A 16,649-nucleotide genomic window follows, 5' to 3' on the forward strand; every position below is an offset into this window, starting at 1 on the left:
CAGACCTAGAGAGTACCACAGACCTAGAGAGTACCACAGACCTAACAGACCTAGAGAGTACCACAGACCTAGAGAGTACTACAGACCTAGAGAGTACCACAGACCTAGAGAGTACCACAGACCTAACAGACCTAGAGAGTATCACAGACCTAGAGAGTACTACAGACGTAGAGAGTACCACAGACCTAGAGAGTATCACAGACCTAACAGACCTAGAGAGTACCACAGACCTAGAGAGTACTACATACCTAGAGAGTACCACAGACCTAACAGACCTAGAGAGTACCACAGACATAACAGACCTAGAGAGTACCACAGACCTAGAGAGTACCACAGACATAACAGACCTAGAGAGTACCACAGACCTAGAGAGTACCACAGACCTAGAGAGTACCACAGACCTAGAGCGTATCACAGACCTAGAGCGTATCACAGACCTAGAGTGTATCACAGACCTAGAGAGTACCACAGACCAAGAGAGTACCCACAGACCTAGAGAGTACCACAGACCTAGAGAGTATCACAGACCTAGAGTGTATCACAGACCTAGAGACTACCACAGACCTAGAGAGTACCACAGACCTAGAGAGTACCACAGACCTAGAGAGTACCACAGACCTAGAGAGTACCACAGACCTAGAGCGTACCACAGACCTAACAGACCTAGAGAGTATCACAGACCTAGAGAGTACCACAGACCTAGAGAGTACCACAGACCTAACAGACCTAGAGAGTATCACAGACCTAGAGAGTATCACAGACCTAGAGAGTACCACAGACCTAGAGAGTACCACAGACCTTACAGACCTAGAGAGTATCACAGACCTAGAGAGTTTCACAGACCTAGAGAGTATCACAGACCTAGAGAGTATCACAGACCTAACAGACCTAGAGAGTACCACAGACCTAACAGACCTAGAGAGTACCACAGACCTAGAGAGTACCACAGACCTAGAGAGTACTACAGACCTAGAGAGTACCACAGACCTAGAGAGTACCACAGATCTAGAGAGTATCACAGACCTAACAGACCTAGAGAGTACCACAGACCTAGAGACTATCACAGACCTAGAGAGTACCACAGACCTAGAGAGTACCACAGACCTAGAGAGTACCACAGACCTAGAGAGTATCACAGACCTAGAGAGTATCACAGACCTAGAGAGTACCACAGACATAACAGACCTAGAGTGTACCACAGACCTAGAGAGTACCACAGACCTAGAGAGTACCGCAGACCTAGAGAGTATCACAGACCTAGAGAGTACCACAGACCTAGAGAGTATCACAGACCTAGAGAGTACCACAGACCTAGAGAGTACCACAGACCTAACAGACCTAGAGAGTACCACAGACCTAGAGAGTACCACAGACCTAACAGACCTATAGAGTACCACAGACCTAACAGACCTAGAGAGTTCCACAGACCTAGAGAGTACCACAGACCTAGAGAGTACCACAGACCTAGAGAGTACCACAGACCTAGAGAGTACCACAGACCTAGAGAGTACCACCGACCTAGAGAGTATCACAGACCTAGAGAGTATCACAGACCTAGAGAGTATCACAGACCTAACAGACCTAGAGAGTATCACAGACCTAGAGAGTACCACAGACCTAGAGAGTATCACAGACCTAGAGAGTATCACAGACCTAACAGACCTAGAGAGTACCACAGACCTAGAGAGTATCACAGACCTAGAGAGTATAACAGACCTAGAGAGTATCACAGACCTAACAGACCTAGAGAGTACCACAGACCTAGAGAGTACCACAGACCTAGAGAGTACCACAGACCTAGAGAGTACCACATACCTAGAGAGTACCACAGACCTAGAGAGTACCACAGACCTAGAGAGTATCACAGACCTAGAGAGTATCACAGACCTAGAGAGTACCACAGACCTAGAGAGTATCACAGACCTAGAGAGTATCACAGACCTAGAGAGTACCACAGACCTAGAGAGTATCACAGACCTAGAGAGTATCACAGACCTAACAGACCTAGAGAGTACCACAGACCTAGAGAGTATCACAGACCTAGAGAGTATCACAGACCTAGAGAGTATCACAGACCTAACAGACCTAGAGAGTACCACAGACCTAGAGAGTATCACAGACCTAGAGAGTACCACAGACCTAGAGAGTACCACAGACCTAACAGACCTAGAGAGTATCACAGACCTAGAGAGTTTCACAGACCTAGAGAGTATCACAGACCTAGAGAGTATCACAGACCTAACAGACCTAGAGAGTACCACAGACCTAACAGACCTAGAGAGTATCACAGACCTAGAGAGTATCACAGACCTAGAGAGTATCACAGACCTAGAGAGTACCACAGACCTAGAGAGTACCACAGACCTAGAGAGTACCACAGACCTAGAGAGTACCACAGACCTAGAGAGTACCACAGACCTAGAGAGTACCACAGACATAACAGACCTAGAGTGTACCACAGACCTAGAGTGTACCACAGACCTAGAGTGTACCACAGACCTAGAGAGTACCACAGACCTAGAGAGTATCACAGACCTAGAGAGTACCACAGACCTAGAGAGTATCACAGACCTAGAGAGTACCACAGACCTAGAGAGTACCACAGACCTAACAGACCTAGAGAGTACCACAGACCTAGAGAGTACCACAGACCTAACAGACCTATAGAGTACCACAGACCTAACAGACCTAGAGAGTTCCACAGACCTAGAGAGCACCACAGACCTAGAGAGTACCACAGACCTAGAGAGTACCACAGACCTAGAGAGTACCACCGACCTAGAGTATCACAGACCTAGAGAGTATCACAGACCTAACAGACCTAGAGAGTACCACAGACCTAGAGAGTATCACAGACCTAGAGAGTATAACAGACCTAGAGAGTATCACAGACCTAACAGACCTAGAGAGTACCACAGACCTAGAGAGTATCACAGACCTAACAGACCTAGAGAGTACCACAGACCTAGAGAGTATCACAGACCTAGAGAGTATCACAGACCTAGAGAGTATCACAGACCTAGAGAGTACCACAGACCTAGAGAGTACCACAGACCTAGAGAGTACCACAGACCTAGAGAGTACCACAGACCTAGAGAGTACCACAGACCTAGAGAGTACCACAGACATAACAGACCTAGAGTGTACCACAGACCTAGAGTGTACCACAGACCTAGAGTGTACCACAGACCTAGAGAGTACCACAGACCTAGAGAGTATCACAGACCTAGAGAGTACCACAGACCTAGAGAGTATCACAGACCTAGAGAGTACCACAGACCTAGAGAGTACCACAGACCTAACAGACCTAGAGAGTACCACAGACCTAGAGAGTACCACAGACCTAACAGACCTATAGAGTACCACAGACCTAACAGACCTAGAGAGTTCCACAGACCTAGAGAGCACCACAGACCTAGAGAGTACCACAGACCTAGAGAGTACCACAGACCTAGAGAGTACCACCGACCTAGAGTATCACAGACCTAGAGAGTATCACAGACCTAACAGACCTAGAGAGTACCACAGACCTAGAGAGTATCACAGACCTAGAGAGTATAACAGACCTAGAGAGTATCACAGACCTAACAGACCTAGAGAGTACCACAGACCTAGAGAGTATCACAGACCTAACAGACCTAGAGAGTACCACAGACCTAGAGAGTATCACAGACCTAGAGAGTATCACAGACCTAGAGAGTATCACAGACCTAGAGAGTATCACATACCTAGAGAGTACCACAGACCTAGAGAGTACCACAGACCTAGAGAGTATCACAGACCTAGAGAGTATCACAGACCTAGAGAGTACCACAGACCTAGAGAGTATCACAGACCTAGAGAGTATCACAGACCTAGAGAGTACCACAGACCTAGAGAGTATCACAGACCTAGAGAGTATCACAGACCTAACAGACCTAGAGAGTACCACAGACCTAGAGAGTATCACAGACCTAGAGAGTATCACAGACCTAGAGAGTATCACAGACCTAGAGAGTATCACAGACCTAGAGAGTATCACAGACCTAACAGACCTAGAGAGTACCACAGACCTAGAGAGTATCACAGACCTAACAGACCTAGAGAGTACCACAGACCTAGAGTACCACAGACCTAGAGAGTATCACAGACCTAGAGAGTACCACAGACCTAGAGAGTATCACATACCTAACAGACCTAGAGAGTACCACAGACCTAGAGAGTACCACAGACCTAACAGACCTAGAGAGTATCACAGAGCTAGAGAGTACCACAGACCTAGAGAGTACCACAGACCTAACAGACCTAGAGAGTACCACAGACCTAGAGAGTACCACAGACCTAGAGAGTACCACAGACCTAGAGTGTATCACAGACCTAGAGAGTACCACAGACCTAGAGAGTACCACAGACCTAGAGAGTACCACAGACCTAGAGAGTACCACAGACCTAACAGACCTAGAGAGTTTCACAGACCTAGAGAGTATCTGGAGAGCTTTTGTCACGTACCATAGTCACCTCACTGTCTCAGTAAGCCAGTCACATCTCCACCAGCAAAACGTTTCAGCATTTAGAAACTCCAGCTAGTCATTAGGATAGCCACCTTTTTAAACAGTATTAACATAATTGATGATAAGGACCTCAACCTCTCTCTCTCTCTCTCTCTCTCTCTCTCTCTCTCTCTCTCCCCTCTCTCTCTCTCTCTCTCCATCTGCATCATGGGTAGTGATGTATCGGCTTTCCTCCTCACGTACAGTACACAGATCACCATGACGATCTACACCTTTAAACTGCATTAGCATACAACGTTGGGTAACGTGTATTACAGCATTAGTCAGCAATCACAGTTCAAAGCTTTACAAAAGGATTATTTACCTAAAACTTATTTTAGTATTTTGTCCACTGTTAATAGGGATCCCTAAAACAGTGTGATTGCCAGTAATATAGAGCACTTTCAGTAACAAATATAAAATGTGGTGATGCGTTTTGAAAAAGTTCTCATTTTTTTTCAGAATATTATTTTTGGACATAACAAAATCAAAATATTTTTATTTATTTTTATCCTTTTAAAAAAAAAAAAAATCTGTTTTGTCATTCTTAGAGGTGCAAACTGTCTTTTGTGTAGGAATATACATCATGGTGACTCAAGTAGCTCAAACTGTTGCTCCTTGAAAGTGAATGTAAGCACCCCTGTATGGGCGTAATGGCTTTTCTCATGAGTGAGTGGTTGCTATAGTAACTTTTATTTACATTATGGATTTTTATGTCCCAGGTGCCCGGCCAGCGCACGACGCCTGCTTTCAAGACGTCAACGCAGCAGGGAACGCGTTTGGAAACTGTGGGAAGGACGGACAGGGAAACTACATGAAGTGCGAGAAAAGGTTAGTGGGAACATTGTCCTCTTATAAATCTTCATAACACGGCATAGTAGTTCCAATTCAGCTACAATATAACTATCTAACTACATTGCCTGTTTAAAGTTATAAAGTGTTGAGATATTATAGCATAGGCCGGGGTTGGTCAAAGCATAATTCTGTGGGCCACACCTGATCCTGGAGTTAAATCAGGTGGGTTAGTGTTGGTCTGGAACAAAAGCCTGCACCCACTTCAGCCATCCAGGGCCATCCATGATCTGCTATATAAGGACCCAGAGTATTTCCTTGTCAAATCACATGAATGTGAACAACTCCTGGCCTTAACCAATAACACACTGCTTGCTTCACAGTCTGACATCCAGTGTTTTTCCTAGCTGCCCACCAGTCCTTTAAAAAGGGGGGAACCAGTCCTCGTTTATCCATGTACAGTAACGCACACAAGCCACGCCCCTCTGTGAACTGTAAATCGCAGCTGTGCGTCTCAGAGACCGTTTCCATGGCGTCGCACCTCAACTAATGAATGGATCCAAATTAGCATTTTAGCTACAGTTGAAGTCAGAAGATTACATACCCCTTAGCCAAATACATTTAAACTCAGTTTTTCACAATTCCTGACATTTAATCCTAGTAAAAATTCCCTGTCTTAGGTCAGTTAGGATCATCACTTTATTTTAAGAATGTGAAATGTCAGAACAATAGTAGAGAGAATTATTTATTTCAGCTTTTGTTTCTTTCATCACATTCCCAGTGGGTCAGAAGTTTGCATACACTCAATTAGTATTTGGTAGCATTGCCTTTAAATTGTTAAACTTGGGTCAAACGTTTTGGGTAGCCTTCCACAAGCTTCCTACAATAAATATGGTGAATTTTGGCCCATTCCTCCTGACAGAGCTGGTGTAACTGAGTCAGGTTTGTAGGCCTCCTTGCTCGCACACACTTTTTCGGTTCTGCCCACAAATTTTCTATAGGATTCAGGTCAGGGCTTTGTTATGGTCACTCCAATACCTTGACTTTGTTGTCCTTAGGCCATTTTGCCACAATTGTGGAATTATGCTTGGGGACATTGCCCATTTGGAAGACCCATTTGCGACCAAGCTTTAACTTCCTGACTGATGTCTTGAGATGTTGCTTCAAAATAGCCACATAATTTCAATTTCTCAAACAATCAACTATTTTACACCATTTGAAAGATAAACATCTCCTTAATCCAACCACGTTGTCCAATTTCAAAAAGGCTTTACGGCGAAAGCATAAAGTTAGATTATGTTAGGAGAGTACGTAGACAAAAAATTACACACAGCCATTTTCAATGCAAGGACAGGCGTCACCAAAAGCAGAAAACCAGCTAAAATGATGCACTAACCTTTGACAATCTTCATCAGATGACACTCCTAGGACATTATGTTAGACAATACATGCATTTTTTGTTCTATCAAGTTCATATTTATATCCAAAAACAGCATTTTACATCGGCGCGTGACATTCAGAAAATGTATTTCCCCCAAAACTTCCGGTGAATCAGTACTACAATTTACAAACATACTCATCATAAACATTGATAAAATATTAAACTGTTATTCAAAGAATTATAGATTAACATCTCCTGAATGCAACCGCATTGACAGATTTCAAAATAACTTTACTGGGAAAGCACACTTTGCAATAATCTGAGTACTGTGCTCAGAAAAATACACTACGCAATACAGATAGCCGCCATTTTGGAGTCATCTAAATGCATAAATAGCATTAGAAATATTTACTTACCTTTAATAATCTTCACCAGAAGGCACTTCCAGGATTCCCAGGTCCACAACAAATGTTGATTTGTTCGATAAAGTTCATAATTTATGTCCAAATAGCTCCTTGTTGTTCGCGCGTTCAGTTCAGCTACTCCGAATGTAGGAAACGTGCGGAAAATGTGACGACGAAAAGTTTTTAAAAATCTATTTACGTTCGTTCAAACATGTCAAACGTTGTATAGCATCAATCTTTAGGGCCTTTAGAACGTGAAGATTCAGTAATATTTCAACCGGACGGTTCCAGTGTCTTGAAAAACGTTTTGGAACAGAGCTACCTTTCTCGTGAATGCGCGCCAATGAAGTGATGTCATTCCCTGGGTAACCAACTTCCCAGCCTTCTCATTCGGTCTCTGTTCATCATAGACGCCTCAAACAACTTTCTAAAGACTGTTGACATCTAGTGGAAGCCTTAGGAAGTGCAAAATGAATCCTTAGTCACTGTGTGTTCCATTGGCAATGACTTGAAAAAAGTACAGGCACAAGATTTTCATTTCCTGCTTGTATTTTTCTCAGGTTTTTGCCTGCCATATGAGTTATGTTATACTTACAGACACCATTCAAACAGTTTAAGAAACTTCAGAGTGTTTTCTATCCAAATCCACTAATAACATGCATATTCTAGTTTCTGGGCCAGAGTAGTAACCTGTTCAAATTGGGTACGTTTTTCATCCGGCCGTGAAAATACTGCCCCCTAGCCCAGAGAGGATAAAGGCACAGTCAACTTAGTGTATGTAAACTTCTGACACACTGGAATTGTGATACAGTGAATTATAAATGAAATAATCTGTAAACAATTGTTTGGAAAATGACTTGTGTCATGCACAATACAGATGTCCTAACCGACTCTACCAGAACTATAGTTTGTTAACAAGAAATTTGTAGAGTGGTTGAAAAACGAGTTTTAATGACTCCAACCGATGTGTATGTAAACTTCCCACTTCAACTGTATGCAAATTAGGCCTAAGATTAAGGCATTGAAAGTCAGCCTTGTGTCCACATTATACGCCACTGCCCATCTGAATTAGAGAGAATCCCATAAGCAACGTGGAGACGTTACAGTCCTCAGTCAAGCAGATCTTAGGATATGCCCTCTTCCAATGAAGACGTTTAGATAAACTACGAGGCTTAAAGTCATTTACATCCACAAGCCATTAATCGTACTGTAATCTTCCTCTTGTCTTTGTTTCCCGTGGATGTATTGTTGTGTGTGTGCCTATGCGTCTGTCTGTCTGTCCTTCCATCCGCCGTCCATCTGTCTGTGCGTCGATCCCCAGCGATGCCAAGTGCGGGAAGATCCAATGCCACAGCGCGGCCAAGAAGCCGAAGGGCACCAACGCAGTGTCCATAGACACCACCATCCGTACAGACGGCATGGAGGTGAAGTGCAGGGGGACATACGTCTATACTACCCAGGATGGACAGGGGGACCTCCCTGACCCAGGCCTCGTCATGACCGGCACCAAGTGTGGAGAGGGGAAGGCAAGTCATGGTTGCAGTGTAATATTAATCTACTTGTATCTGTACCATAGACATTACTGTAATATTTATCATAGATTGTATGTAATATTTATCATAGACTGTACTGTAATATTTATCATAGACTATACTGTAATATTTATCATAGACTGTACTGTAAACTTTATCATAGACTGTACTGTAATATTTATCATAGACTCTGCTGTAAGCTTTATCATAGACTGTGCTGTAAACTTTATCATAGACTGTACTGTAATATTTATCATAGACTGTACTGTAATATTTATCATAGACTGTACTGTAATATTTATCATAGACATGTACTGTAATATTTATCATAGACTGTACTGTAATATTTATCATAGACTGTACTGTAATATTTATCATAGGCTGTACTGTAAACTTTATCATAGACTGTACTGTAAACTTTATCATAGACTGTACTGTAATATTTATCATAGACTCTACTGTAAGCTTTATCATAGACTGTGCTGTAAACTTTATCATAGACTGTATTGTAATATTTATCATAGACTGTATTTTAATATTTATCATAGACTGTACTGTAATATTTATCATAGACTGTACCGTAATATTTATCATAGACTGTACTGTAAGCTTTATCATAGACTGTACTGTAATATTTATCATAGACTGTACTGTAAACTTTATCATAGACTGTACTGTAAACTTTATCATAGACTGTACTGTAATATTTATCATAGACTGTACTGTAAGCTTTATCATAGACTATACTGTAATATTTATCATAGACTGTACTGTAATATTTATCATAGACTGTATTGTAATATTTATCATAGACTACTGTAATATTTATCATAGACTGTACTGTAATATTTATCATAGACTGTACTGTAATATTTATCATAGGCTGTACTGTAAACTTTATCATAGACTGTACTGTAAACTTTATCATAGACTGTACTGTAATATTTATCATAGACTCTACTGTAAGCTTTATCATAGACTGTGCTGTAAACTTTATCATAGACTGTATTGTAATATTTATCATAGACTGTATTTTAATATTTATCATAGACTGTACTGTAATATTTATCATAGTCTGTACTGTAATATTTATCATAGACTGTACTGTAATATTTATCATAGACTGTACTGTAAGCTTTATCATAGACTGTACTGTAAGCTTTATCATAGACTGTACTGTAAACTTTATCATAGACTGTACTGTAAACTTTATCATACACTGTACTGTAATATTTATCATAGACTGTACTGTAAACTTTATCATAGACTGTACTGTAAACTTTATCATAGACTGTACTGTAAACTTTATCATAGACTGTATTGTAATATTTATCATAGACTGTACTGTAATATTTATCATAGTCTGTACTGTAATATTTATCATAGACTGTACTGTAATATTTATCATAGACTGTACTGTAAACTTTATCATAGACTGTACTGTAATATTTATCATAGACTCTGCTGTAAGCTTTATCATAGACTGTGCTGTAAACTTTATCATAGACTGTACTGTAATATTTATCATAGACTGTACTGTAATATTTATCATAGACTGTACTGTAATATTTATCATAGACTGTACTGTAATATTTATCATAGACTGTACTGTAATATTTATCATAGACTGTACTGTAATATTTATCATAGGCTGTACTGTAAACTTTATCATAGACTGTACTGTAAACTTTATCATAGACTGTACTGTAATATTTATCATAGACTCTACTGTAAGCTTTATCATAGACTGTGCTGTAAACTTTATCATAGACTGTATTGTAATATTTATCATAGACTGTATTTTAATATTTATCATAGACTGTACTGTAATATTTATCATAGACTGTACCGTAATATTTATCATAGACTGTACTGTAAGCTTTATCATAGACTGTACTGTAATATTTATCATAGACTGTACTGTAAACTTTATCATAGACTGTACTGTAAACTTTATCATAGACTGTACTGTAAACTTTATCATAGACTGTACTGTAATATTTATCATAGACTGTACTGTAATATTTATCATAGACTGTACTGTAAACTTTATCATAGACATTACTGTAACGTTTATCATAGACTGTACTGTAATATTTATCATAGACTGTACTGTAATATTTATCATAGACTGTACTGTAATATTTATCATAGGCTGTACTGTAAACTTTATCATAGACTGTACTGTAAACTTTATCATAGACTGTACTGTAATATTTATCATAGACTCTACTGTAAGCTTTATCATAGACTGTGCTGTAAACTTTATCATAGACTGTATTGTAATATTTATCATAGACTGTATTTTAATATTTATCATAGACTGTACTGTAATATTTATCATAGTCTGTACTGTAATATTTATCATAGACTGTACTGTAATATTTATCATAGACTGTACTGTAAGCTTTATCATAGACTGTACTGTAAGCTTTATCATAGACTGTACTGTAAACTTTATCATAGACTGTACTGTAAACTTTATCATACACTGTACTGTAATATTTATCATAGACTGTACTGTAAACTTTATCATAGACTGTACTGTAAACTTTATCATAGACTGTACTGTAAACTTTATCATAGACTGTACTGTAATATTTATCATAGACTGTACTGTAATATTTATCATAGACTGTACTGTAATATTTATCATAGACTGTACTGTAATATTTATCATAGACTGTACTGTAAACTTTATCATAGACTGTACTGTAAACTTTATCATAGACTGTACTGTAATATTTATCATAGACTGTGCTGTAAGCTTTATCATAGACTGTGCTGTAATATTTATCATAGACTGTACTGTAATATTTATCATAGACTGTACTATAAACTTTATCATAGACATTACTGTAATATTTATCATAGACTGTACTGTAATATTTATCATAGACTGTACTGTAATATTTATCATAGACTGTACTGTAAACTTTATCATAGGCTGTACTGTAAACTTTATCATAGACTGTACTGTAAACTTTATCATAGACTGTACTGTAATATTTATCATAGACTCTACTGTAATATTTATCATAGACTGTACTGTAAACTTTATCATAGACATTACTGTAACGTTTATCATAGACTGTACTGTAATATTTATCATAGACTGTACTGTAATATTTATCATAGACTGTACTGTAAACTTTATCATAGACTGTACTGTAATATTTATCATAGACTCTGCTGTAAGCTTTATCATAGACTGTGCTGTAAACTTTATCATAGACTGTACTGTAATATTTATCATAGACTGTACTGTAATATTTATCATAGACATTACTGTAATATTTATCATAGACTGTACTGTAATATTTATCATAGGCTGTACTGTAAACTTTATCATAGACTGCACTGTAAACTTTATCATAGACTGTACTGTAATATTTATCATAGTCTGTACTGTAATATTTATCATAGACTGTACTGTATTACTTTATCATAGACTGTACTGTAAGCTTTATCATAGACTGTACTGTAAACTTTATCATAGACTGTACTGTAATATTTATCATAGACTGTACTGTAAACTTTATCATAGACTGTACTGTAAACTTTATCATAGACTGTATTGTAATATTTATCATAGACTGTACTGTAATATTTATCATAGACTGTACTGTAAACTTTATCATAGACTGTACTGTAAACTTTATCATAGACTGTACTGTAAACTTTATCATAGACTGTACTGTAATATTTATCATAGACTGTACTGTAAGCTTTATCATACACTATACTGTAATATTTATCATAGACTGTACTGTAATATTTATCATAGACTGTACTGTAATATTTATCATAGACTGTACTGTAAACTTTATCATAGGCTGTACTGTAAACTTTATCATAGACTGTACTGTAAACTTTATCATAGACTGTACTGTAATATTTATCATAGACTCTACTGTAAGCTTTATCATAGACTGTGCTGTAAACTTTATCATAGACTGTATTGTAATATTTATCATAGACTGTACTGTAAACTTTATCATACACTGTACTGTAATATTTATCATAGACTGTACTGTAAACTTTATCATAGACTTTACTGTAAACTTTATCATAGACTGTACTGTAAACTTTATCATAGACTGTATTGTAATATTTATCATAGACTGTACTGTAATATTTATCATAGTCTGTACTGTAATATTTATCATAGACTGTACTGTAATATTTATCATAGACTGTACTGTAAACTTTATCATAGACTGTACTGTAAACTTTATCATAGACTGTACTGTAAACTTTATCATAGACTGTACTGTAATATTTATCATAGACTGTACTGTAAGCTTTATCATACACTATACTGTAATATTTATCATAGACTGTACTGTAATATTTATCATAGACTGTATTGTAATATTTATCATAGACTGTACTGTAATATTTATCATAGACTGTACTGTAAACTTTATCATAGACATTACTGTAACGTTTATCATAGACTGTACTGTAATATTTATCATAGACTGTACTGTAATATTTATCATAGACTGTACTGTAAACTTTATCATAGGCTGTACTGTAAACTTTATCATAGACTGTACTGTAAACTTTATCATAGACTGTACTGTAATATTTATCATAGACTCTACTGTAATATTTATCATAGACTGTACTGTAAACTTTATCATAGACATTACTGTAAAGTTTATCATAGACTGTACTGTAATATTTGTCATAGACTGTACTGTAATATTTATCATAGACTGTACTGTAAACTTTATCATAGGCTGTACTGTAAACTTTATCATAGACTGTACTGTAAACTTTATCATAGACTGTACTGTAATATTTATCATAGACTCTACTGTAATATTTATCATAGACTGTACTGTAAACTTTATCATAGACATTACTGTAACGTTTATCATAGACTGTACTGTAATATTTATCATAGACTGTACTGTAATATTTATCATAGACTGTACTGTAATATTTATCATAGGCTGTACTGTAAACTTTATCATAGACTGTACTGTAAACTTTATCATAGACTGTACTGTAAGCTTTATCATAGACTGTACTGTAATATTTATCATAGACTGTACTGTAAGCTTTATCATAGACTATACTGTAATATTTATCATAGACTGTACTGTAATATTTATCATAGACTGTACTGTAAACTTTATCATAGACTGTACTGTAATATTTATCATAGACTCTGCTGTAAGCTTTATCATAGACTGTGCTGTAAACTTTATCATAGACTGTACTGTAATATTTATCATAGACTGTACTGTAATATTTATCATAGACATTACTGTAATATTGATCATAGACTGTACTGTAATATTTATCATAGACTGTACTGTAATATTTATCATAGTCTGTACTGTAATATTTATCATAGACTGTACTGTAATATTTATCATAGACTGTACTGTAAACTTTATCATAGACTGTACTGTAAACTTTATCATAGACTGTACTGTAAACTTTATCATAGACTGTACTGTAATATTTATCATAGACTGTACTGTAATATTTATCATAGCACTGATACTGTAATATTTATCATAGACTGTACTGTAATATTTATCATAGACTGTACTGTAATATTTATCATAGACTGTACTGTAAACTTTATCATAGACTGTACTGTAATATTTATCATAGACTCTGCTGTAAGCTTTATCATAGACTGTGCTGTAAACTTTATCATAGACTGTACTGTAATATTTATCATAGACTGTACTGTAATATTTATCATAGACATTACTGTAATATTTATCATAGACTGTACTGTAATATTTATCATAGACTGTACTGTAATATTTATCATAGGCTGTACTGTAAACTTTATCATAGACTGCACTGTAAACTTTATCATAGACTGTACTGTAATATTTATCATAGACTCTACTGTAAGCTTTATCATAGACTGTGCTGTAAACTTTATCATAGACTGTATTGTAATATTTATCATAGACTGTATTTTAATATTTATCATAGACTGTACTGTAATATTTATCATAGTCTGTACTTTAATATTTATCATAGACTGTACTGTAATATTTATCATAGACTGTACTGTAAACTTTATCATAGACTGTACTGTAAACTTTATCATAGACTGTACTGTAAACTTTATCATAGACTGTACTGTAATATTTATCATAGACTGTACTGTAAGCTTTATCATACACTATACTGTAATATTTATCATAGACTGTACTGTAATATTTATCATAGACTGTACTGTAATATTTATCATAGACTGTACTGTAAACTTTATCATAGGCTGTACTGTAAACTTTATCATAGACTGTACTGTAAACTTTATCATAGACTGTACTGTAATATTTATCATAGACTCTACTGTAAGCTTTATCATAGACTGTGCTGTAAACTTTATCATAGACTGTATTGTAATATTTATCATAGACTGTACTGTAAACTTTATCATACACTGTACTGTAATATTTATCATAGACTGTACTGTAAACTTTATCATAGACTTTACTGTAAACTTTATCATAGACTGTACTGTAAACTTTATCATAGACTGTATTGTAATATTTATCATAGACTGTACTGTAATATTTATCATAGACTGTACTGTAATATTTATCATAGACTGTACTGTAAACTTTATCATAGACTGTACTGTAAACTTTATCATAGACTGTACTGTAATATTTATCATAGACTGTACTGTAAGCTTTATCATACACTATACTGTAATATTTATCATAGACTGTACTGTAATATTTATCATAGACTGTACTGTAAACTTTATCATAGGCTGTACTGTAAACTTTATCATAGACTGTACTGTAAACTTTATCATAGACTGTACTGTAATATTTATCATAGACTCTACTGTAATATTTATCATAGACTGTACTGTAAACTTTATCATAGACTGTACTGTAATATTTATCATAGACTGTACTGTAATATTTATCATAGACTGTACTGTAATATTTATCATAGACTGTACTGTAAACTTTATCATAGACTGTACTGTAAACTTTATCATAGACTGTACTGTAAACTTTATCATAGACTGTACTGTAATATTTATCATAGACTGTACTGTAATATTTATCATAGACTGTACTGTAAACTTTATCATAGACATTACTGTAACGTTTATCATAGACTGTACTGTAATATTTATCATAGACTGTACTGTAATATTTATCATAGACTGTACTGTAATATTTATCATAGGCTGTACTGTAAACTTTATCATAGACTGTACTGTAAACTTTATCATAGACTGTACTGTAATATTTATCATAGACTCTACTGTAAGCTTTATCATAGACTGTGCTGTAAACTTTATCATAGACTGTATTGTAATATTTATCATAGACTGTATTTTAATATTTATCATAGACTGTACTGTAATATTTATCATAGACTGTACTGTAATATTTATCATAGACTGTACTGTAAGCTTTATCATAGACTGTACTGTAATATTTATCATAGACTGTACTGTAAACTTTATCATAGACTGTACTGTAAACTTTATCATAGACTGTATTGTAATATTTATCATAGACTGTACTGTAAGCTTTATCATAGACTGTACTGTAATATTTATCATAGACTGTACTGTAATATTTATCATAGACTGTATTGTAATATTTATCATAGACTGTACTGTAATATTTATCATAGACTGTACTGTAATATTTATCATAGACTGTACTGTAATATTTATCATAGACTGTACTGTAAACTTTATCATAGACTGTACTGTAATATTTATCATAGACTCTGCTGTAAAGCTTTATCATAGACTGTGCTGTAAACTTTATCATAGACTGTACTGTAATATTTATCATAGACTGTACTGTAATATTTATCATAGACTGTACTGTAATATTTATCATAGACTGTACTGTAATATTTATCATAGACTGTACTGTAATATTTATCATAGACTGTACTGTAAACTTTATCATAGACTGTACTGTAAACTTTATCATAGACTGTACTGTAATATTTATCATAGACTGTACTGTAAGCTTTATCA

At 36.0% G+C, this 16,649-nt stretch overlaps 1 protein-coding gene across 1 annotated transcript in view; it reads left to right on the forward strand.

Moving 5' to 3' along the window:
• The window catches only part of adam19a (ADAM metallopeptidase domain 19a), a 242,938-nt gene that overhangs the window by 207,117 nt on the left and 19,172 nt on the right, over positions 1 to 16,649 (forward strand). Inside the window, exons 15-16 of the mRNA XM_045721473.2 lie at positions 5,252 to 5,360; positions 8,428 to 8,632. Coding sequence (XP_045577429.2) covers positions 5,252 to 5,360; positions 8,428 to 8,632 — 314 coding nt within the window. The remainder of the gene's footprint in view (positions 1 to 5,251; positions 5,361 to 8,427; positions 8,633 to 16,649) is intronic.

Source organism: Salmo salar, chromosome 07 (assembly GCF_965601325.2).
Source record: "Salmo salar chromosome 07, fSalSal1, whole genome shotgun sequence".
Lineage (NCBI taxonomy): Eukaryota > Metazoa > Chordata > Actinopteri > Salmoniformes > Salmonidae > Salmo > Salmo salar.